Below are 25,527 nucleotides of genomic sequence, written 5' to 3'. Positions count from 1 at the left end.
GTACAGCTGGAATTTGAGAGGATCCCAGTGTTTCAACAGCATGTGGGACCAAAAAAAACGTGTAGTTTTCATTTGTCAGGAAGGAGGTGTGAAATTGCAGCAAAGGTTGTTGTTAATAGAGCGTATATGTTTGGTGCTCAGCCTGTGGCTCCATGCACTGACATGCTGGTGATCATGCTGAGAAGTGCTCATGCTCTTTGAGTGTGCAGCAAGTAGATAAGAGCTAAGTCAAAGCCTCCAGCCGACGGTAGAAAATGGATAAAGAAAAGCATGCGAAGAAACTTTTTCCAATGGAGTCCTTCCTTGTAGTTGTTCATGTAGCATTACTGCAATCTTTCATTCACATTGCAGCCATAGATAAAGGCTGGGTTGACTAACATGCCTTTTAAAATCGGCACTTGGTAGCGCGAATCAACAATTCTACATGCAATCATGAATGGTCAGTCCATCACGGCCAAATAGATCCCCAATCTCTGCTGGACAAACAAGCCAGATGGCAAACGCAGCCAGACAACGTCACCGTTATTTCACTTCAGCACATGAAGATCATTTTGGTGCCGTAACACACTCAAAAGCTCCTCTATTTGACAATAACGTTCTGCTGTTCTTTTGGAAAGTCATTCTCTCTCCTGTCAAAAAGAGGATCTTTATTGAGGATGTTTAACTAGCATTCTTGTAGTAGGTCGTGAATAAACAAGCACTCTGCCAAAACGCTCGTCAAGGATCCACGAATTGACAACAGTGCTCTGCTGTTTTTAGGAATCTGCTGCAAAAACACCAGACAAAGATCCTCTAAATGACAAGAGTGCCTTGCTGTTTTTAAGAATCTGCTACAAAAACACCAGTCAAAGATCCTCTATATGACAATAGTGCTCTGCTGTTTTTAGGAACCTACTGCAAAAATTATTTCCAAATGCTTATGAAAGGGGGGCTGTACTGTTTTTAAGGGCCTGCTGCAAAAATGCTAGTCAAAGATGGGCTATTTGACAAGTGAGCTCTGCTGTTAGGAATCTGCTGAAAAAAACATAGTCAAAGATCCTCTATATGATAGGAGAGCGCTGCTGTTTTTGAGGACCTACTGCAAAAATATTAGCCGCTCTCAGTTCAGTTGAGTTTGCTCTGATGTCAGTCATGTCACCGGCTGCCGACTAGATATGCTGCTAACAGCCACTAGAGGGGGACATATTTGCATTGTGAGGTTTTCTATGATATGCTAGCCACAGCTGTCATACTCGGATCACTTTTCTGGGGAGTTTTGGCTCATTTCTCACGACAGCTCTTAAAGGTTAATGCATGTTCAATTGACATTGGAGCAATTGAAGTCTATTTATATGCTAATCTGCTCCCGGCTTAGGTTGACCACCATCCATAAGAATGGATGCTGCAGTAATGAAGAGTAGTTAACATTTAAAAACGCTTGTAAGTCGTTGAATAAAAGGAAGCAAGCCATGCTATTTTCTTTTTATTCGCATTTCACAGGACACGTATACAAATAGCACGTAAAGCTTGACAGCAACAAGACACACTCTACTCAAACCCACAGTGCAGCGGAAATAAATAAGCATTGATAACAATAAAGAACATTAAATAGGAACAAATAGCTGCAACAATTGCACTTGCCGACGGCTGTGAGGTAAAAACAAGGACGGCTGCACTCTTTGCATCTTATTTTGGGAACTTAAAGGGTGCTGAAAAAGACAAATTCTAATGGAAAAAGAATTATTTCTACACCCTATAAAGAGTTGTTTGACCCACAACTTGTTCCTCCTTTTATGGCTTTTAATGTACTTTGCTCATGTTGTTCTCCTTCCAGGATGTAGAAAAGCCTGTTTAGTTTCAGTCACAGATGGGACTCTGAGCGGGACAGCTTGCCGGTTCCTGTCAGGCTGCTGTCACTGTTGTCCAGCCCGGTGCAGTCCGTCCACAGACCAAGGGTTCCGGGCTCCATAGAGGCCACAAAGCCTGCGGAGTAGCGGCTCAGGTCACAGGAGCTGACGTGCAGCATGCCTTCGCTCCTCGGCCTCCTCCTCCAGCACAGGAGCCTCTTGAACGCCCGCCGGAAGTCCGGACTCCGGCAGTAGATGACGGGGTTGAACGCCGAGTTGGCGTAGCCGAGCCAGTTGAGGAAGACGAACAGGTCCTTGTCCACCAACTCGGCGCCGAAGACTCGCACCACGTTGACAATGAAGAAGGGCAGCCAGCAGAGGGTGAAGGTCCCCATGATGATACCCAGCGTCTTGAGCGCCTTGTGCTCTCGCAGAGCGGCCATCCGGGGCGGCTTCCTCTTGCACTGCCCCGCCGAGCTGTGGATGTGAAAGCGACCCTCGCACTTGTCGATCTTCCGCAGCTGCTGCTTCGCCTCCCGGTAGACGCGCGCGTACACGAACACCATAACCACCAGAGGAAGATAGAAGGAGATGACGGAGGAGGAGACTGCGTACGCCCGGTTGGTGACAAAGTCGCAGCACGCCGGGTCCTCGTAGCAGGCGGTGTGCGCGCTGTCCCGGGACCAGTGCATGAGTATGGGCAGGAAGGAGACCAGCGCCGAGACGCCCCACACGGCGCATACCGCTGCCTTAGCGCGGGCTCTTGTGAGCAGGCTTTGGTAGCGAAAGGGCGCCGTGATGGCAACGTAGCGGTCTACCGCAATCACGCACAGCGTCTCGATGCTCGCCGTGACGCACAGCACGTCCACGGAGATCCAGAACTCGCAGAAGAAGGAGCCGTACGCCCAGGAGCCGCGCACCTCCAGCGTGGCGCCGAAGGGCACCACCAGCACCCCCATGATGAGATCCGCGCACGCCAGCGACACCACGAACACGTTGGTGCGCGTCTGGAGCCTCTGTGTCCGGGCGATGGCCACGATCACTAGCACGTTGCCCAGCACGATCGCCAGCACGATGAGCGCCATCACCAGGCTGATGCCAGCCACCCACTCCTCCGACACTGCCGTGAGGTTGCGGGGACTGACGCCACCCATGACGGGCTGCCAAGCAGAGTGCTGCTCCCCGTTAGTGGTGGAGATGCTCTCATTGGAGTGAAGCCCCCCCAGCCTGGCGCGCCTGCCACGGCACTGCTGCCACCGCGCTCCAACTCCATCTGAAGCTCCTGAATGGACCTGCACAGACCCTGGACGTCAATCAATGCGGCGTGTGACGTCACAGCCAAATCACGAATCAGAGAGCTCGGACCCACTTGGCCGGTAATTTGGGACCCCTGCTCTATATCTAATAACCTACCACCAAGTCACTAATCAAAGATTCTCTAATGTGACAGGAGTGTCGTACTGTTCTTAAGGACCTGCTACAAAGGCACTAGTCAAAGACGCTGCTGTTTTTAGCGACATGCTGCAAAAACGCTGGTCAAAGATCCTCTTTAGGATCACTCTGCTGTTTTTAAGGATGTGCTGAAAACACACTAAGCAAAGATCCTCTTTATCACAGGAGCGTGCTGCTGTTTTCAAGGCCCTAATGCAAAAATGATAGTCAAAGAGCCTCTACATGACAGGATCACTTTGCTCTTTTTGAGAACATGCTACAAAAACACAGTCAAAGATCTGCTATATGTCAAGGGCGCTTTGCTGTTTTTATTGACCTGCTGCAAAAACAATTATGTACGTGACAGAAGCACTCTGCTGTTTTTCAGGCTCTACTGCAAAAATCCTAGTTAAAGATCCTCTGTCAGACAGGAGTGTGCTGCTGTTTTTAATCATTTACTGCAAAAACTAATCAAAGATCCTCTACATGACAGGATCACTCTGCTATTAATGACCTACTGCAAAAACACTTGTCCAAAATCATCTATGTGACAAGAGTACTGTGCTATTTTTCAGACTCTACTGCAAAAGAAATGTAAGTCAAAGATCCTGTGTATGACAGGTGTGTACTGCTGTTTTTGGGACTGACTCTCCCACTTTATAAGGTGCACCTGGACCGTCAATAGACTTTCATCAAAAAGTGTGCCTTTTAAGATAATAATGCTCAGTTTTATTACTTTGATTTAAAAAAAAAAAAAACCCACAACAACATTATTTGTAACATCTTTCAGAAAAGATGCACGTGTTCCTAATGAAGTGTCCAGAAGCCGCGTTCTTGGTCCACCATAAATCTGACAAATATGGCATATTTGTCACTCGTCCATTAGGTTGTATTTTCATCGTCACAGAATTACATTGCTGCCTACTACAGCAAAACAGGTGTCGGTCATGGTTGTGTTTTGAAAGCGTAAATTACCATGAGTTTTATCCACAGGGCTGGCCTTGCCTGCGTGAGCGCAACCACCGCCTGGAAGACTGCACTTTTGTGGAATTTTGCCCATCATCCACAATCCTTATGTGAAACATGAGCACACGTGTGTCACACACGAAGCCTTTCCATCAAGGCTAACACTGGTTGCCACACTCCATTTCCGTCGGCATGGCTTGACAAGCTCCACATTTGCACCACCAAGTCATGCTGGTGTAATGACTTGCCCCCCATCTGTTACCTTCGAAGTCTCACTCTTTCTTCTCGCGGGCTCAGCTTCTAAAACCTGTAGCTCATCCTCCGTATGTTCAGGATCAAAATGATAAGGTTCTGCATCCTCATTTGTCCAAAAGTAGTCGGGGGCTCTCACAAAGTCCGCCATGATTAGTAGTAACAAACAGGCACGGCCTTGACACGCTGCTGTTGTTGATGGAAGCAGCACTAGATGTGAAATCAATGCACCCGGGAAAGAAGTTCAAGTAATATTTAAAGTGATCAAAATACGATAAAATACTCAAAGTATTATATGTTATTGTGAATGTACCTGTTACTGCATGTATATAAAATGATAAAATGTTGTTTGAGGTTTTTTTAGAGGGCTTTATAGTCAAAATAGGTGTGTCCAATGATGTGCATTGTTAGCTCCCTCATGCTAACTGTTTTACTCTCTTTAGTAGAAGAGTTGTAATGTTACGAGAAAAAAGTCACAATGTTATGACGAAAAAAAAAACGTCAAAAAGAACCATATTCATTTTTCTGTCCAAATAATCCAGTCCCAAGAGAAGAGTGTGTGAAATTGCGTGAATAAAGTCGTAATTTAAGAGCACAACATCATATTTCAGTGAGGAAAAAAGTCATAATGTTACAAGAATAAAGTCGTAATTTCATGAGAACTAAGTCTTAATATTACAAAACACAATCTATAATTTGACAAGAATGACGTTATATTTCAGCGTGAAAAAAAGTCGTGCTGTTATGAGAATAAAAGGAGAATGAAGTATTTCGCCAAGAACAAGCATAAAGTTGTAATGTTATGAGAAAAAGTCGGCATGAGGCGAGTCATAGTGTTACGCGGCAAAAGTTGTAATGCTGAGAAATGTTACATTTTAGACGTAGCATTTACACGGCGACTCCAATTACATGACGAGTGTGTGCAATTCCGAAAATAAAATGGTAATTTCAAGAGAGTAAGACCAGATTTTAGCGAGAAGAAAGTCGGAATGTTATAAGAATCGTCGTGATTTCATACGAATTTAAGACTTAATATTGCAAAATGACATCTATAATTTGACAAGAATGAAGTTGTAATGTTACAATATTCAAGGCGCAATATTACGCAACAAAAATTGTAATTTTGTCCAATTACATGACGAGTGTGTGAAATTCTGAGATGAAGTCATCATTTCCGATGATATCATTCCATTTTTCCTATTAAAATTAGGACTTTATGATTGTAATTTTTAGACAATCCGGCCCTGCAATTGGCCACAAAAATCTCAATTTTACAGTTCAAAGAGTTTATGGCCATTTTTAAAGTTAGCTCTTTCCAACAGAGCACTTGAAAATAACGGCACATTTAAAAGCCCTTCTTGACCTATCCACCTGGTGTTGGTGTTTTCAATGAAGATACATTTGGAACACTCCGCATTTTTTGCCAACTCCACGCCTTCGTGATGCCCACAAATGAGCCGGGTGAAGTGGCGTCGAGCGGCGAGCATCCAGTGCTCCCACACACGATTCAGAGCAGAGGCGTGCAGCTACACCTCTACTCAGCTCACTGCTTGACCTCTTGGCAGCAAGGTCAGAGGTTGGGCATCATTCCAAAGAAGTAATGCCTTCTCTCGGGAGAAAGAGGAAAAGTGATGATGTGTTCCTTCCTGCACAAAGATTGTTTTTTAATCAGCATCTTTCTGTCATAAGGGTGACAAACAATGAACCAGCTTGGTCACATGACAGCGTTTGGAATAAGCTTTGTGCTCTTATCACAGCGTCCATACTGAGAGGATTATTCAAGGCAGAATATAATGTGAAATGTCACCACGAAGAGAAGGACGCGCCACCGAAGCGAACAATGACGCTGCTGATTTATGTCCGTCTTTGCTGGCGGGCGCATGTCGACGGTCAGACGGGGTTAATAAAGTTGTCAGAAGCACGACTCATTCATTTTCTAGTTGTTGCAGTATCTCCCCCTTGGGGAAGCCCCCATTTCAGATTATGTTTTCGTGTCGTCACTAGTGGATGCAGTCTTGATCCTTTTATGGCTCTTCGTGAGCGCGGGACGTGCAGTCCTTTCGCCGCAAGCGATCAATAGCAATTAAAGAGAGAAGGAGAGTATTATTGGATGTGTAACTAATCAATGTGTTAAACAATCACTTTTATTGAAAATATTGATTCAAAATTTAAAAAGGAGGCGTTTGCAAATGAGCGAGTCAATAATGTACTAAAAACCGACCCTGCTTTGTAAGGTTAATTTATTTTTTGTAATTTTTTTTGTGGAGGCGCACGTCAAGCTATACAGGAGGTTTTGGAGGGGGAGGAGCGAGGACCTTCGGGCAGGAGCATAAACTAGGCTTGAGGATTCATCTGCCCGCCGCTGCACACGCTACCGCGCCAACCATGCAGCCACCGTCCAACTTTGAACACGATGGAAATAACACGGACCTGTGTTTGGAGCACAAGACAAGTCAATCCAATGCAAGCGCACAAGAACCAAAACAAGACACTGAATCAGTCAAAATGCAGACAAAAGGTTTTTGTAATAAATGCAACTATTGATTCGCGGCCAGTGTTAGAAGATCAGCTCAAAATACTTTATTTGTTCTTTTTGTTACGGTACATTTTAAAGTGCAGCACTGAGTTGCATACATAACAGCAAAGATACCCCAGGAAAAAAAACACCAAAATACACAAATCAAGCTAGTTTGGGATTTGAAAAGGGATTAAAAGCAGCTTGCTGGTGCTAATTAAATAACAACAAACAATACTAAAAAGAGATTAGGTTTGATTGTTATTTTTTGCAATATTTATTGCCAACTGTTTTGCAAGGCACTTCTGGGCCATGTGATAAAGATGGGGACAATGGGGATTAATACCGAATGATGTTAGCTTTGACGCTAACTAAAGAGCAGTCGGTTGGCAGACAATTCTAAACAACGTTAGCTCTGACGCTAATAAGACAGCATTTGGTTGGCACGCAGTTCTGAACAATAATGTTAGCTCTCTGCTAATGCTCACTTGCGAGATCTTTTTTTTTGTACTACACTGTGAACAATAATGTTAGTGCAGATGCCAACTAGAGAGCATTTGGTTTATACCCAAATGTAAAATATTAATGTTAGCTCTGATGCTAACTCAAGAGCTTTCGGTTAGCACCCTACTATAAACAGCGATGTTAGCTCTGATGCTAAGTACAGAATATTTGGTACACAATTGTAAACAATAACATTAGCATTGATGCTAATGTTCGGGCACTTGATTGGTAGACTACCCCATTCTAAACAGCTCTGATGGTAACTCAAGCGTATTGGTTGGTTCAACATGGTAAAAGTTAGCTCTGAAGCTAACTCGATAACATTCTGTTGGTAGACAATTCTGAACAGTAATGTTATCGCTGATGCTACAGAGCGTGCCATCCGGATGGGACACAATTTTAATGCTAATGCAAACATTAGCTGTGTCCAGGCTGGTACACCGTTACTACAGACCACTCAAGCAGGCAATTTGGGGTTGCCATGGAAACTACGCAGACGTGATTCTCCATATTACAAGCCTGTGGGACATTCGCACCATTTTCGGGTGCTGTTCTGAGGTCAAATTTGTACATATTGTTACTTTAAGTAGTATTATACTTGCATTTGTTCAGGTACAAGGTCAAGGAATAAATACTTTCCTATAGGGAGTACCTACTGCCCCCCTTACTACAGTCCCACCCTTCAAGACATTAGATGAATAAGTAAATAAATGTTCCTACTTGAAGCTGCAGGAGTCATTCGGAACAATAAATGTCCAAGCGCCTTAATAACATTACAGCTGTGAGTGCTTTTAGATATGAAAATCATCTTTGGAAGAGTCCAGCTTTTGCACAAATGGACTACATGATCAGAAACAACGTTGACCTCATCCATCAGCCGCCATGAGCCCACGCGAGGCCTGAGTACACTTCTTTTCTTTTTTTTGGTCCAGAACCGAGCGCTAACGTGAAACCTCTGAAGCTGAGCAAGCGCTCAAGCTGTACACTTTGGAATCAGATGAAAACAAGGACAGAGTCAAACTACTGTCATGAAAGACCTCAATGAGGATCTTTTTTCTTTTGTCAAAAAGGAAATGATTAAAAAAACAACTTTCTTTTCACTTTTTATTTGGCCTTATCCCCCAAATAGTTTGTGTCATCCCTTGAGGATTTTGTTGTTTTTACAGTGGTGCATTTCTTTTTACATTTGTCACAATTAAATGTGTCTTCATATTAACTGGTTAACTTATTTTTACACTTGCGTGATTGTAAAAAATACATATATTATACATATATATATACTGTATATATATATAAATAAAATCTATAACTTTAATAAAGGTTGTAAGTTGGTAGTTTGACCGTTTTTTCATATACAGTGGTGCGGTTAATATATGCCCATCCTCTAATCTCGTGACACACAACTATTACTGATCGTTTAAATACTGTGCCGCTCGCAAGTCAGTGAGGAAACGGTAGGTCTTTCTTTAGCAGGAACCAATCATGAGCTACAAGGGAACTCACGATGAGCTTGTCAACTTGTCGGAAATCGCAGGAGGTCATTACTCAACATAACAGTCTGACTCACGGGGTCATCTTAGATAGAAGGCTAAAATCATCACACAGCAACTTAACACTCCAAAGGTAACTAGGAAATATACAAGACACGTACCAATATGAGTTTTAAAATAACAGCCATTTTAATTTCTTCCCATAACGCATTGCTCCCAGCAGAGCAGTTCACTGGGAGCTCATAAGCTCCCTCTGGTGGCCCGATGTCAGCCATTGGTCAATGAACTGCTCTGCTGGGAACAATGCATTACGAGAAGAATTTAAAAGTGCTGTTTTTTTATTTCAAACTCGCATTGGTACTTGTCTTGTATATTTCCTAGCTACCTTTTGAGTGGTAAGTTGCTGTGTGATGAGTTTAGTGTTCCTTGGAAGATGACACCGTGAGTCAGACTGTTATATTGAGTAATAACCTCCTGCGATTTCCGATGGGTTAATACGCCAATTGTGAGTTTTTCCTCATAGCTCATGATTGACTCCTGTCAAATAAAGAGCTGCCTGGTCCTCACAGACTTGTGTGCGCCTCAATATGTCTTTTTATGACGTGGACATGTGTGGCGTATAGTCCGGTGTGGTTTATATATGTACAAATCTGGTTTTCTCTCTAAATTTAGTGGATGTGGCTTAAACACTGGAAATTGCGGTCATTATTAATGATATATATTATTAGATGTTACCCTAATTCGCTTTGTCACCTGTTATGTTCAGATAGCTTACCACATACTGACCGACGTTCGATCAGTTGTCACATCTTTAATGTAGAAAATGTATCAAAATGGATTCTGCATTCTTTTAAATTTTCTATATGGGACGCTTGGTGTAAAAAAATTGGGCACTCCCATTTTAGAAGGAATGAGTCAACACAACTGTGACCTCCCCCACGGCCAGTGTGTGACTTATCTCAAGAGGCTGAAAGAAAGACGCCGCTCTCATGGTGCAGGCTGCCCCCGCCGCCAAGCAGAAGTACACCCAAACGCTCAGCCTGAGGCCTGTGTGGAGTTTCGTTGGAACTTCCGGGAGTTTGGCAGAGATGCGGAGCGGCTTTGACAGATCGGCGATGTCGCCGCTGACGACCTGACCATCCAGCAGCCACTCGTCACCTGTGGGCAAACAGGAAGTGACTTGAGACATAACAGTCAGACTGATGTTGCACTGTGAGGAACCAACTGGAGCGAGGGAGCGCTTTGCTGATTAATGAGGTTGATTTCTACATCGGCGTCCCGGGAGAGCCGCAATTCAACTCTGGCTTTGCGCCTCCATTCAAATTCCCGCTCTAGCGCGATTCCATCAGCTTAGGTCTAGACCGAGTTGGAGTTGGACGGACGCAGAGGTTCACGTAACACAAGCCTGGGAGCTAATTATGTCCAAGCGAGACGAGGCCGCGCTCTTATCAAAAACTTTTCCGAAAATAGCAGGCTGATAGTGCCGACGGAAAAAGTTCCAAACTTAATGAGCGGACCGTCGAGCGCCACCAGCGGGACAGCAGCAACTTTCGCATTGATTTGATTTCACATCTCATTTTTTTATATCAGTGTTAATTGCAGACGGTTGCTGGGACCGGGAGAATGTGATTGGCTGTCCAGTCAAGGACCTTTATAGGCAACTGAACCATATTTGGTAGACATAGCCACACTATAAAGCAGTACAAACATGTAATGTCTCTTATCCAATCAGCGAGGTTTATAACTTAGCAGAATCAAAGTATATTATACAGTAATCCCTCGTTTATTGCGATTAATTGGTTCAATGAATTTCCCCGAAGTAGGATTCTTTCTTCATAAATGGAATATTTTCGTAGTTGGAGCATAAAAAAAAAACTGTACAACCTTCTAAATACGAGTTCTAACATTATTAGAGCCCTTTAAACAGCCATATAATCACCTTTACATTTGTATTACCCAATATAGGAGACATAATCAGAGAAAATAAGCCATTTAAGGCAGCTCAAAACTCGTGCTTGAGTGTGTTGCAATAAATGGGTTCCGGATGTGTGGGGGACATGAGGAGATGTTGGGGTGTCTTGCCACACACATAAAATGCAGTTATATTTGAATGTAAACAATCATAAGCAGAGTGCAACGATGGATTCATTTAGAGGATTCAGCTCAAGTTTTTTTTTTTTTTTCTAAACGGAGAAATGCCATCCATGCAAACATATCTTCTTATCAAATGCTTTGGTCTGTATTTTTTCTGTGGCGAAAAAAACTTAAAATAATTTATGGAACCAAGAAAAGAGGGCTTATAATTGATCTACTTGCACAATGGATATAAGAAAAAAAAACATTGATTATGTTGTAATTTCTCAACTCAACGTTTTTGGGAGTGCCGTAAAATAGCTCGACGGATGGCGTAGATTACACATGCCTAACATGTGACTGCCGAAAAATAGGCCGACCGGATGTAAACGCGTTCTGCACATGCGTAGAACTGATTGCGTTTCCGGTACGTATTGCGTAAGGACACCTCCTCTGGACTCTGTGCTCCAGGCTCTTCTGGCTCCCTGTGATGGACAGAGGCAGCATTGCAGTGCCATCCACCATTTTCCTCCAATGAACTGCTCTTATGGCAGTAATGCATTATGGATAGACGTTAATATAGCTGCTGTTTGTTATTGCTCATGTTAAACTCATATTGGTACATGTAATGTATTGTATATTTCCTAGGTACCTTGCGAGTGTTAAGTTGTTGTGTGATGAATTTAATGTTGTTTGTAAGTTGACACAGTGCGTCAAACTGTTATATTGAGTAATGACCTCCTGCAATTTCCAATGGGTTGGCAAGCTCATGTGAGTTTTTTCATAGTCCATGATTGGCTCTTGTCAATAAAGAGCTGCCTGGTCCTCACGCACTCATGCGCACCACAATATGTCATTTTATGACGTGGACACGTGCGGCTTATATATAAACAAATTTTTTCCTCTAAATTTTGTGGGTGCGGCTTACACACCGGAATGTACAATAGTTCATTTAGCCATTTTATGCTTGAAAATGCTTAATTTAGGCAAAAAATACATAAAATGTGCTTAAATGTGCATTTCTTCTCTTATAGGCCGTATTCAACAATGAAGCAGCAGAATTTGTTATTTAAAACATTTTTGAATATTATAATAGAGTGAAGCTGCGAAAATCGAACAGCGAAGTGGTGAGGGATGACTGTATACTGATTTTACAAACTCCAAATACTACAAGGTGGTTGTCTGGCTTACTGTGAGGAGGATGTGTCAATAATGAGACCACGATGCTGCTAAGTTGTCACTGTCCACTTCCAGAGTAGATCCTTTCCCATGTTCAAGGAAACCATCTTTGTCCTTCATCGTAGTCACGACAATTGAACCCCTTAGACCAGTGGTCACCAACCTTTCTGAGCCAAAATCACTGGTCTCGTCCGTGAACCTGCATGAATCTGCTGTCATCGGCTATGCCTGGCGTTAACTAGCAGCTCGTAACCCAAATTTTAGCTCGCAGTTCCAAGCAAAAAAATCAGCAAACCAAGCAAAACCCCTTTCTTTCTCCATGTCTACTCAATATTTGCTCCCGCTTGTAGCCCGACGGTGACCGCTACTTCCTCAAACTACGGCGTCGGGCAAGAGTCAAACAGGACGTACGCATGTTAATCGCCCTTCAAAAAAATAGTGCAGTTAAAGGAAACTTATGTTAACGCCTTAATAACTCGTTAACTTTGACAGCCATGTACGATGTTGTCGGATGATGTCCAATATTGGCTTTTTTTCCGATATCTGATATGCGGCTATTGTCCAACTCGCACTTTCGGATATCAACTGATACCATAGATACTTTTTTTTTCAAGCAGCTCTGTTTGTTCTCTTCCTATCATCTTTTGAGTAGTACATTCTAACCTTTTTTACGTGCCATGAGAGTGAGGTCCCGCATCGGTGTGATTTACTCATTGTGGAAAGAAGCCGTATCGAGGCAGCAGACACCAAGCTTGCCTGTCTGCCAAGCGGGCAAGTGACCGTTTTCCAGGGGGTATAAAAGCCCAGCATCTTGGTCCTCCTCTGCATCATCTTCAGCAACATCATGGCTACAAAAAGTTCTTATTACTTTTTATTATTTACATTATTACTTATTTTATATGATTACTTTATTTCTTTTAAACTTATTTATTATAACTTGCTAATACTCACTGTCACAGGACAGCTTAGCCGCCATGTCTCTGAGCAGCTTGTACTTGTAGTGTGTTTGGGCATAGCGGCTCGACAGCTTGTTGTAAAAGCAGTCATGGGTCTCAAAAAACTCCACCAAGGGGCGCTCATCTGCAGCCCCCTAGTTGTACGACTTCAGGTCCTTCCTCTTGCCAGTCGCTCTGACACTGCTGCATTCACTGTCTCTGTCCTCTCTGCCCCCATATCCAAACCTGTTATCTCCCTCTCCTCTATGGCCCTCTCGGCCTGGCGGGCCCTCTCTTCATTCTCTCTCTCTCTCCCTTTTGTCACCTTCTATTCACTCTTTGCTCCCTTCTTTGACTTGGTGGGTGCCATCCTGTAGAAATAGATCTTGCAGCAATCATGAAATGACAGGTAGTAGTTTGTTCGTCGTGGCTAGTTATAGTGCCGTGTTGTGGACATTTTGAGTTCAGATAGCCCCCAACCTCTTCTCATAGGCAAGCTGAGTGCATGTATTAATTGGACTCCTGCACCCAAGCATACAACACACCCACACACATTATTATACAGGTAGCAGTTAAAGGGGAAGTGGTATTTTTGCCGAGTTTATTGATTTATTATTAATTAAATAAATTGATGTGTACATTGTGAGAAATGTATGTTTCTACGCAAAGACACAATGAGGAAGTGCGTTGGCCACGGCTTTTATAGGGCAAGTACTCCCGCTTGCTTGTGTCGTGGAGCACGTGCTTGCCCCGTATGTGTTCCGCATAGTCACTGTGCGCGCATGCGTGATGTGACTTTCACACTCAAGCAAACATTTCTCCCTTTCTGTGCATTTTATGTCTAATTTCACTTCACTTTTCACTTTCACTTTCTTGTTTTGTGGTGCATTGCCATCAGAAGAGTCTGCCTTATGCCTGGGAGACATAATGAATGGCAAAAAGTTAACAAAAAGAACAAAAGTAATTATATAGTTCCTGAGTGTAGCCACGTGTGACTACGTATTCTTCCACCGGGGGCACATAACTAGTTCTCTTTTTCTTTTTGTACAGTTTTAATAATTCATGGGAGTGATGCATGATAACCCGAGGCCTGCCTGTATATATTTACAATATAATTTATGTGCTTGTGTAAGCAACATTCTGCGCCACTGTTGCCAATGAGTAGCTTACCTTCGGCCGAGACAGTCCAGCAGCTTGGTGCCTCCTCTGTGAGTTTGGCTCCTTCCGGAACAGACAATGTGAGTGACATGGTGAGGGTCTGACCCGCACACACCGATTGTGGTGGCATGTCTATCCTGGCAGACCCTTTAGGCAGCTTGAGGACTTTTGCGGGTGCTTTGGGTTTTGGTGCGTCTGTGTTGTCTGTACAAATAGGCAACTGGGGAGAAGGACGCTGGGGTTGAAAGGCTAGTTCTGGTGACGTTAGAACAAATACATGAATATGCATCTGTCACCAGTGAGACGGTCTTGGAGTAGAGGTCCAACACTTTGATGAGGTGGTTGTTGGTGTCGGCCACATAGAGGAGCTTGCCACCGGTGCCCACACAGATTCCACCTGGTTCATTGAAGCTGGATTTGCTGAACTCAGGACCCAGAGTATTGCCAGCTTCTCCTGTCCCGGCTAAAGTGCTGCACTGCTTTGTCTTTGGATCCACAACCTTAATCTGTTCACGTGCACACACACACACATACGATCATTTTGAGCCCAGTAGATGGTGAGGGCTGAAATCCCAAACATGCCGTCCTCTCACTTTCTCACCTTGTGGTTGTAGGAGTCGGCCACGTACAGCAAACTCTGGTCCCGAGACCAGGCCACGCCGAGCGGATGCTGCAGCTTGGCGTCCACCCCCTTCCCGTCCACATCTCCAAAAGCAAAGAGGTTCTGGTTCAAAGGAGACAAATATTCCAAAGAAGCTAAAGGAAATGATTCATGCAACAACTGATATGTGACAAGTGGCATTTTTCCACATTTAAAATTATGCGTCATTCTATTTATGATATGGATTATTTACTAATTAGGAATGCTGGAGAACAAAAAAAGCAACACGTTATTGTTATTCTATTTATTATCCATTCATTTGGCAATCTGAAGGTCTTTTTTTAGAGGCAGAGATTGTTTCACACAACATAATACACCATTATAACAGCGTATCAAACAAGCAATTTGTGGCGGAACTGAAATGAGAAGCCCATTCACAGAATGTCACAATTAACAAAAGTTAATTCTGTTACGGCACAGAATCTTCCACAAAAGTACCACAGTTTGCTTGAGGGATGCGATTTGATTTAATAAGTCTTACATCATCTTGAGGCTAAATAAAAAGGTCAAAAGAGGAACTTTCAATGTAGTTCAACAACAAAGATGCTCAGAGTTGACAAAGAATGCATTAAATGATAACCCTCTACAATGGCATTGTACAACTATGTCACTATTTTAGAATTAAAAGCACCTCTTAATACTACTTGCCAACACTTTAAAATCATTCTAAGATGTTCCATAAAAGTGTACTAGAAGTGCATTCTGTAGCCTTGATGCTGGAATTTAGACAGTTTAAAAGTGATTTTAGTAAGCCCTACTGGGAACACGCCATTATGTGTGTCTGTAGCTTTAATACTAACGAGCTGTGTTTGTCCATGTCTGTCTCTGACAGAGTATGTGGCTCCAACAAGTGCTGTTGTGCACTTTATCTAGTATTTACATATACACTCTAACTCTGCACTTGTCCAATATAATAAATGCCATATACTTGTCCAACAACGTAACATTAAGGAGTGGGACATAAACATTAGCAGCACAAGCATAGCTACAGTATGTGAGGTACAGCGCTAACAGTCATCTAGCTAGGGGCGCATCAGAGGTGGTATCGTGACCACGAGGAAGGAGGTTTTTCCTTAAAGACGTCATGAAAACCCGGAACTTCAAAAGCAACTCTTGAGTGCCTCTTGTCTCAAAATTGGAGCAAATACAATTTTTCTAACGTTTGGTACTCATAAGCTAAGTACACATACCACGATCATTAAAAAGACAAATCTGTGTAATAGCAAACCTTTTAACATTTTTATAGTTCTCAACATTTGCGTTAAAGCAAGACTTTTAAAAAAAGTTACTTAAAGGCTTGAACACCATTATTCTCCTTATCTACAACAAATGCAGGAGATTCATTGCCGCTGTTGCTTATGCATCTACTGTAAGTTTTCAAAACAGCACCCACCAGGGGGTCTCTCTCACCACCGACAAGCAGCTTGACTGCACCGTCCTTCAGCGCCAGCGTGCGCACAGTGCTGCTTTCGCTGTCGGCCACAAAGAGGCAGCTCCAGGGCTCTTCTGGGGCTACAGCCAGGCCTGACGGCTGGGCGAAGCCAGCCTTGTGCGGGTAGGCATTGTTCCGGTTCTCCTCGCTGCCGCTGCCCGCCCATCGCACGCACGTCCCAGCCTTGGACTCGCTGTCAAAAAGGAAGACTTGGATGAGTTTGCTGTGGAGAAACTTGAGTGTAAACACATTAAAGATGACCATATTTACACTTCATGGGGTGTGTTCCAATCCTTTTGTCCGTGTATTAAGGATTTAATTATGTAGTTTTAAAATCATGGCCTGCAGCCTCTCTCACCTTCCTTTGGGCAGTTTGCCATCTGCTAGGAACAAAGCCCAAATCTGGTGGGTTCCTGCCATTGCCACCCACAGCACGTTGTCCTCTAAACCACCTATACACACACACAACCAGAAAAAGTTTGTCACTCTATCCGGCTTGTCCTCAATGTCCCCTCAATGGCATCGTCTCTAACAATTCGCCAAAAGAGACAAAAGCTGGTTTTAATCATTGTACAGGTACAAAAACTGCTATTAAATAATCTTCTTTTTAATAAATCACTAAAGCAACTTCAGACCTGCTCAGAACTATCATCATTTTCAGCATTCGAACCTGTTAAATGCCACTTGAATTCTTTGAATTGTCAATTATTTACAAATATTTACAAAAAAGAAAACTGTAATAATTGTATACGACAAATTAGGATGGTGAAGCTTTGGTGGTATTTACAGTTAAAGTAGAGTTAAAGAGTTAACGTCTTTCAAATTTGTACGTTTTTTTCCATCTTGTGCCAATTACAGCCTCTCAACACCTTCATGGCCAAAAATTGCCTCATTGACATCCATTAAAAAAAAAAACTTCTTTTGAACCATTACATATAATTTTAAAAATAAAGCATTTGAAAATCTTGACTAAAAAGAAAAGCTGAAAAAATTCAGCAAAATGTATAAAAATATCTGCTGGAATTGACAAGGGGCCGGGGTTTATCAGGAGGAACAGGCACAATTAAGTCTAATTCGGGCTGGAGGACTCACCGGCAGAGCCAAGTGTCACATCCCAAGGAGAGCTGATTGGCTGTTGATCTCCCATAGCCCCGCCTGCTTTGTCCGTGCCTTGGACGCCGAGGCCGGCTAGTGTGCTGACCCGCCCCTCTAACAGGTCAATCTACTTTGATGGATGCACAAGCATTAGCAGGTAGCAAAACCACTTCGGGGAAAAAAAAAGAAAAAATAATGATGAATTCATAAATAGAATACAGTTTCGATGCCAAGACCTTTCGAATTAGGTGGTTCTCCGTGTCGGCCACATACACCACGTCGTCCTTCATGGCCACACCCTGAGGGGCATTGAAGGATGCTTCAGACAGGGCGCCATCTTGCCGTCCACTTTCAGACCCTGCAAACAAAAAAAGCCCAATGAAGAAATTTTATCCTCACTCATTTGTCCCTAACAACAACAAAAAAATGCCCCTTTCAGCAAACCTAATTTAAAAATATTACACTCTAATATGTTTTCTACTTAATAGCCACTTTTAAAACTACTTCATTCTGAAATATGAACACAAATACTACAAGTAATTATAGGTAGTGAATTTTAACTCTTTAAAGACAATTAGATTTACATACATCCACTGTTTTTGTCTTCTAAGAAATGTTGCATGCTTTGAATAGGATAAAGTAGCAACATCTAGTGGGCAAATAAAAAATACAAAACTTAAAATCGAAAACCACCAGTTCAAATTGAAATATTAACAAAAAAGATTGCATTAGTTTATGTTAGGCTGCACAGTGGTCTAGTGGTTAACATGTTGGCCACACAGTCACAGTCTGGAGATCTGGAAGACCTGGGTTTGATTCTCCCTTGGGGCATTTCTGTGTGGAGTTTGCATGTTCTCCCCGTGTGTGTGGGGGGTTTTTTCCGGGTACTCCGGTTTCCTCCCACATTCCAAAAACATGCATGTTAGGTTAAATGGAGACTCTAAATTGTCCATAGGTATGAATGTGAGTGTGAATGGTTGTTTGTCTATATGTGCCCTGCCATTGGCTGGCCACCAGTCCAGGGTGTACCCCGCCTCTCACCCGTAGTCAGCTGGGATAGGCTCCAGCATACCCCCGCGACCCTAATGAGGAGAAGCGGCATAGAAAATGGATGGATGGATAGTTTATGTTAAGGAAATAAATAAATGTGAGTTGAAAATGACATTTTCAATGGTTATAATTGGAGTTTTTGGTTGCAAGAAAGAAATGTGTCCATCCTTTCATCGTATCAAATCTTTTCAACAGCCTTAGATATAAATTTTTTAAATTTTTTAAAAAATTTTTTGAATTTTTATTTTAATTTAATTTTAATTAAGTTATGTAATGAGAAACCCATTGTTTGTTTTCAAAAGAGAAAAATACTAAAAGCAATTTTTATTTTATCTTTATTATTGGATAATGCAAAAAATTCCTACTGTAGTTCAAATGGGATTTAATAAGGTAAAATCGGTCGTGAGGGTAAAGAGTGTAGGAAAATGTCCTATTCTTACCATCTTGCTATAGAGGGCATCATGAAATTTTAAATAAATAAGAAATAAATATGTTGTTCAAAACTATATGTAAATAAAGAAGTCCATGAATGAATGAATAAATACATAAATATTAAAAGTCATTATAATAAAATCAAATTTGACCTATAACATTGCTACTGTAGATGGAAAAAATGGCAAAAAAAACAGCACAAAATGTCCCGAGCACCTCCAAATTAGAACTAAAAAAAAAAAAGGAAAATTGTAATGTCATTGCAAGTAAGTACACATTAGAGATAATCTGTGTGAGGATTAAGTATACCAAACACCAAAAGTAGAACTCCACTAGCATGTTTTTGAAAAGCAAACACAAGCCACTGAATGACCTCAGCTGACAGAATTTTAAAAATCCCATTGGGCATTTTTGTCCCCCGCAAAGGAGGTCAGTGCCAGTTCCCAGCGTGTGCATGCCCAGGACGCCGCCAACTTCTGCGTTGGTCTGGGAACAGCACCGATGAGCATGTGGCTCCTCTGAGGCTTTTTTGAAGCCTGGGAATGAGCTAAAAATATCTATAATGTCCTGTTTTTTTTTAATGACACGGTCAAAGTGCTCAGCTTGAAGGGCTCTGCAGAATGTAGGGTGTTAGATGATGGCGAAATAAAGACAAAATTCCAGCTTATCTTACCTCCAATGATGTGTAAAAGCTGACCAGTAGGGGACACCACCACAATACGGTGGTGCCCCGTGTCAGCGATGGCCAGCCTGTTGCTACCGTGGTCCATGCAGACCTTCCCAGGGAAGGACAGGATGCTGGGAGGTAGGGAATCCCGGTACAGCCTGACACCCACCAAGTGTGCCTCCAGCAGCTTCTTCTCTTGGTAGTAACGGAGGCTTATATCCGTGAAAAGCATCAAACTGTCACGGTGGCCTTCGCCCACCAGGGAGAAGAGTAGGTTGCCACGCGGTCCCACCAGCACCAGCGTGGGCCAACAGGAGACCTCCAGCTGGTGCCAGAGACGCGCCTCGCCGTCATTCACCACCGGGTGGCAGATGTCGTAGCGAAGGATGGCGCTTCGGACGTTGTCCAGAACCTTAAAGGAGCACACGATGACTTCAGTCAAAATTGCAGATGGGGTAAACCCGTGGGTCACAGACCAGTATTGGGACGTGCATCATTTGTTAATGGGCTGCACAGACGCACATACACATGCAGACTGTTGTAAGTTGAAAAATAAGCATTACCCTCAGCGTGCCATTAGGGATGTCCCGATCCACATTTTTTGCCTTCCGATTCGATACGATTTTTGTTATAGTTTTACCGATCTGATCCAGTACCAATCCTTTTTTTTTTTTTTAATAATAATAAGCTTTTGTTGCAAACATGAATTTGTGGAATTGAATATGGTTATGAAAATAGCTCTTCAAAGCATTAAAAATAATGCAGCCAAAGTATTGCTGAATTTACTTTTATGTTACGCAGCATGACCAACAATACTGTTTGGCTTTTGTAATAAACCTCTGTGAGTCAGGTCCCTAATACAATAAAGCAGGGGTAGGGAACCTATGGCTCGGGAGCCAGATGTGGCTCTTTAGATGACTGCATCTGGCTCTCAGACATTTCTTAACACCATAAAATGTGTTTTATTTTAATTTGTTTTCCTGACATTTTAAAGTAAAATGAAATCAGTGTTAAAAATAACATTTAAAATATGCATTCTAATGCATTTTAATCCATTTGATTTTGTAGCGCAATGCCAGCTGTCCTTCCCATTTTCCAGTGTCAGACACCAAAACTTGATTATTGGGGTCGTCCCTCCTTTAATCAAATAGTCAGCTAGCTAATTGTGCAGAGACAACCCTTTTGACGAAAAAGGGAAAGAAAGATACGGAGTAGGGCGCAAAACCATGCAGCAGCAGAAGTTGCATTAATGGTAAAAAGTAATTGATTTATTATTGGTTAGCTTCAATATAACATTTTTATTAAAAAGAATAAATTCAGAGACTTATATTCTAAAATTGTTGGTCTTCCTTAAATATACACACATTTGGTTGTATTCGGTGTTGAAAAATGATATGGCTCTCACGGAAATACATTTTTAAATATGCGGCTTTCATGGCTCTCTTTGCCGAAAAGGTTCCCGACCCCTGCAATAAAGGATCCAGTAATAGTCCACCCAATAAAACATAAAATTGGAAAAAATGGGCGTGCAAAATATTTTTAGGGTAGGACTAATCATTTGACATGGTTATAGATCAATTTGTGGTGCGATTTAGAATATATAACTTTTTTTTAAACAAACTCTCTTCAGCGCAATAGTAATTTATCTACGGCCCCTCATATAAACAACCAGCGGTTACAACAGCACTTTCTGTGCGATCAGTGGCAGAGACAGAAATTTTTCATTGGGGTGGCCAAGGTGTGACCGCTACTCACGTAGGGGTGGCAATACATTGATACCTGAAATGTCTAGATGGCCAGTGGGGTGGCCGGAGAGTGACCAAGGGTGGCTACACACCACGTAGCTCCGCCACCGTACCGCGTGCGAGCTCCCGCACAATGACACGCAGCAGTGTTGGCACAATGAGGGGGAACTGCCGTTGTAGCTACAGACCCAAATATACTGTACAACGTTGATCGTGAAACTAACTTCACCACGGTGGGCATGTCTGCATGGTGGTGTTGTATATTCTTCTTTTTGCGGTGGGCAGGGGTCGTGTGGGAACCAGCTGTGAGGTGCATTACTGCACCTACCATGTTGGAGTGTGGCCCTGAGTTACAAACGTGATATGGCAACCAGATCGGCCCGGAAGCCCATAATATCCGATCTTCAAAACACAGCGGCTCGGCAGCTGATCCCGATCCTGACGATCAGATCGGAGCATCCCTATGTGTCATGTAATATTAATAATAGAAACATAAAAGCGTACAATAACATTTTATTCCAAAATTTTAGATTCTGTATTGTTAATCGGTCCATGGTTAAAAAAAAAAAGAAAAGAAAGGGGGACATCAAAATAAGTTTTTGATGTAAAATAAGTTTTTTTTAAATAAAATATATACATATAATTAATTAAATATACTGCGTATTATTGAAAGAAATACCTATTAAAATTAAATATCAATATTATTCTAATAATAATGTGGCTAGTGTTCACTTACCTTTTCATTAGGAAATTTGGCTGAATGTACACCAACAATGACGAGTCCGTCTTAGAGAGATTCAAAAGAAAAAAGAAAACATAAGACAATGGTAATAGTAACGTGGGGTTCCGCAAAGTGCCTTGAGGATGCTGAGAAAAAGACAGCATCTCTAATCCTGCTTACAAATCGTGAATTTTCACAACAGTGCTTTCCCTGAAGTCACACTTACACAACTTAACTGCTTAAAACTGATGAAAATACAACATAGTTGAACAGCTAAAATCATTCTCCTCCCTTTGATTAATTCCAGTCTAATGGTGTCAATCAAATCTTTTCAGTCGATTAAGGTCGCCCACTCTACTCCAGGCATGAATGTCACGATGTGTGTGTTTTTAAATAGAGGTGGTGACACCATTAAGCAACTAAATGAACCTGATAACCTTTTTTAAAAAGGGAGCCATGAGTTCAGATTATGTAAGCGCACAAGCAAAATAAACAGCATTAGCTTGCTGTTGCTGTTAGCCATTACTGGGAAGCACACAAATGTTGCGGCTTATACCACCTTAACCTTAGGCCCCTTTATATATTTATTTTTTCTTCATGTAATGGTATGGCAAAGTGTGGCCGAGGATTCTAGCCTGCCGGGTCTGCCTGCCGCTACCCTCCTCACCATTAGCGGTGTTTTGACAACCCATCATGTCCTACCACCCCGAACACGATTCAGCAAAGCATCGGCACAAGTACAGGTATGTGCTGCGTGTGGACTTCATGCCGAGCCGACTCACTGCTGCAGCAGTTGCAGGAACACGGGGCTCAAAGTCTATAAACTCCCAAACTTTGCATAGAAATGCCCTCTAATGTTGCACAGATAGGAAGTTACAGATGTATGCCATCTCCTGGTGTAAAGTATTAACTACATGACGCAGCAAATTCAGCAGTGCGTGTGCACACACAACAGTAATTATTGCACCTTAATAGTGCTCAAAATCTGCCTTTGATACCTCAAAGTTAAGGCACAAATACCTTAATAGGTGCACCTCCAAAAAAATCTTTGAGCCATGACAACACCACTCATTAAGGGCTGACTGCTGTAGCACTTTCACCAGCCCCTCTCGCCTCAATCTGCATCGCTCGCCCACTACACTAAGCCAACAAGCCAAATAGAAGTTGTGGTTTCCTCATGAAGTCCACGCCACAAAAGTAGGAGTGTAGGGGTGCTAGATATTGTGCTGGTTCACGGCTGAGACCGAGAATCTTGGTCTCAACAAGGTTGGTGACCACTGCAGTGGAGGGTGCTCACAAGTCAATCCACTCAACATTTTCCAACAGGAAGATGCTTTGGTGAGATGTGATATTGTGTGATTACATGTTCTGTAAGTGCAATACTGCATAATGTATGCCAGAAATTCTTTCTTAGTGTGGGAAATTGTGTTTAATAACTGTTATTTGCAGTTTTTCCCCATTTGTGGGTGGTCTTGGATCGTAACTCCCGTGAAGCGTGTATCGACTGTATATAAATCTATAAAAATGTCAGACCCAGTGATATATATGTTTTTTTGTTTTTATTCGGCCTGCATATACTCCACATGTTACAATGGGGGTTAAAGGGACCAAATTGGTCCCAAGGTTAAAGAGAGTCACCATATATGCAAATCTTCTACTTCCCAAGATTAGCCGAGGGTTAAATAGAGACAAAATGGTCATCTTTCCGCACTATGAAACCTCAATGGTACTAACACAAACAAGCTTCAGGCTTGAACCAATCCACAAAAAGCATAACACACACTGGAATGATGATGGGTGAACTGTGTGAGTGACTGAACTGCCCACACCTCACAGTCCAGAAGAGTAGACAGAATGTACCCATAGCCGTGCTAAAGATAAGGCCACTATGACAATGTGCAGTGGCAATGGTACTATGGTGTGAATGTCTATTTTCTGTTCTTAGGGTACATAGGCGTCTGGTTTGGCATGAATTTCAAGCTTGGACATATTTTTAGTTAGCACAAATAAAGTTCAGCATCAACTTTGAGTGAATTGTATCAGGGGCGGACTAACCATTAGACAAACACAGGTAATTTCCTGGAGCCCTGAGATTTCCAGGGGCCCCCCAAACATCTTATAAAAACTGATTATTCTTTTTTTTCTTCAATTTAAGGTACAGTACATACTACTGTTTTAGTATTAATTCACATGCTTAAAACTACATAAAAATGCAAAATCTTTCATAAGCGTTTGACCGTGGCCTCTCCCTTCTCATGCAACATGTTACTGCACATGTGCAGATTGATTCTGGAAGACAGGAGCGTAACAAAGTTGTTGGCGCGGTGTTACCACTGCGTTTTTTGGGGGGGTATACAGTATATACACGGCTATGTAACTAGAAACTTAAGCTGACATATAACTGTAAAAGATTTCAAACGCAGGAAAAAAGTGACATAAATTACATACATTAAAATAAAAAAAATAATGTGGAGGGCCCCAAATAACTAAATACGCCTGTGAATCGTATTTATTTGTTATATGCTATGCAAGTGGTATTGTACCTTTGACAGAGTGCTTCTGCTCAAGCTGGTGAAGGTCGGGCAAGATGTGCATGCAGTTGATGCAGCAGTAGGTGAAGAAGTCCAATAGCACCACTTTTCCTGCCAGCTCCTTTTTGAAAGACAGCGGGCCCTCCGTGTTTAGCCATTCCAGATCTACAAGAAGGATTTTTGTTTAATTGTTCATGATACTGTATTAATCACTCAATCCTTTGAGGCTAATGGTAGCGCTCCTCATCTCCACACAAGCTGTTTATCACCATCTACTGTTGTCTTGAGGTACTGCCACACACTTTATGAATACAGATAAAACAGAACACCTGTTTATTAGGCTACAAAATGCTATGATACATTGTTGACACCTAGCAGCAAAACAAAACTGTAAATAACAAGCCTGCACAAAAATGCATGTGTTTACAGCTGTTTTGGAGAAGACCACAGCAGACCCACCCCATGTTGACAAATGAGTTAAAATCGACTAATCTACAGTATATATAAAGAAATACCTTAACTCAAAATTAAATAAACATCAACATAACTTGTCTGGTCTTGTTTACGCACGTAACTGCTAGCTAGCTGAGTGAACCTACTAACAGAGTACCATATTAAATAGCAGCTAACCTGTCTCAAAGTCGCATATCTTGAGGCCCTCCCTCTCGTCTATTTTGCTCAAATATTCGTAGACCAGCTTCTCCTTCTCCTCTTCAGTTGTGGCTTCTTCTAAAGCGTAGTCGAGCTGACTTTGAATAGGAAACAGTTTGGACAAACTGCACTCAGAAGCCATGTTTAGGAAGACAGCCTGTTGAGTAAATTCTGTAGGTTCGCAGTGCGGGTTTCGACAAAGTTTTAGGAAGT

At 42.3% G+C, this 25,527-nt stretch overlaps 2 protein-coding genes across 2 annotated transcripts; both read right to left on the bottom strand.

Annotated features, from left to right (window-relative positions):
* Window positions 1-1,250: 1,250 nt before the first annotated feature.
* On the bottom strand, window positions 1,251-9,283 carry adrb1 (adrenoceptor beta 1). The gene has a single exon (XM_054764275.1). It carries the CDS (start codon window positions 2,978-2,980, stop codon window positions 1,841-1,843), a length of 1,140 nt encoding a protein of 379 aa, XP_054620250.1. The 5' UTR covers window positions 2,981-9,283; the 3' UTR covers window positions 1,251-1,840.
* A 183-nt stretch (window positions 9,284-9,466) lies between these two features.
* nhlrc2 (NHL repeat containing 2) lies at window positions 9,467-25,464 on the bottom strand. The gene is made up of 12 exons (XM_054769425.1): window positions 25,294-25,464; window positions 24,676-24,828; window positions 22,148-22,197; window positions 19,673-20,078; window positions 17,754-17,875; window positions 17,515-17,644; window positions 16,781-16,874; window positions 16,384-16,615; window positions 14,931-15,053; window positions 14,626-14,835; window positions 14,342-14,549; window positions 9,467-10,142 (listed from the first exon to the last, which is right to left on the bottom strand). The coding sequence occupies exons 1-12, from the start codon at window positions 25,454-25,456 to the stop codon at window positions 9,886-9,888; spliced, it is 2,148 nt and encodes a 715-aa protein (XP_054625400.1). The 5' UTR covers window positions 25,457-25,464; the 3' UTR covers window positions 9,467-9,885.
* Between the last annotated feature and the right edge of the window lie 63 nt (window positions 25,465-25,527).

The sequence above is a fragment of the Dunckerocampus dactyliophorus genome, chromosome 2, assembly GCF_027744805.1.
Source record: "Dunckerocampus dactyliophorus isolate RoL2022-P2 chromosome 2, RoL_Ddac_1.1, whole genome shotgun sequence".
NCBI lineage: Eukaryota > Metazoa > Chordata > Actinopteri > Syngnathiformes > Syngnathidae > Dunckerocampus > Dunckerocampus dactyliophorus.
The sequence above is the reverse complement of the archived record's forward strand: the minus strand, read 5'-3'. Positions and strand labels throughout refer to the sequence as shown.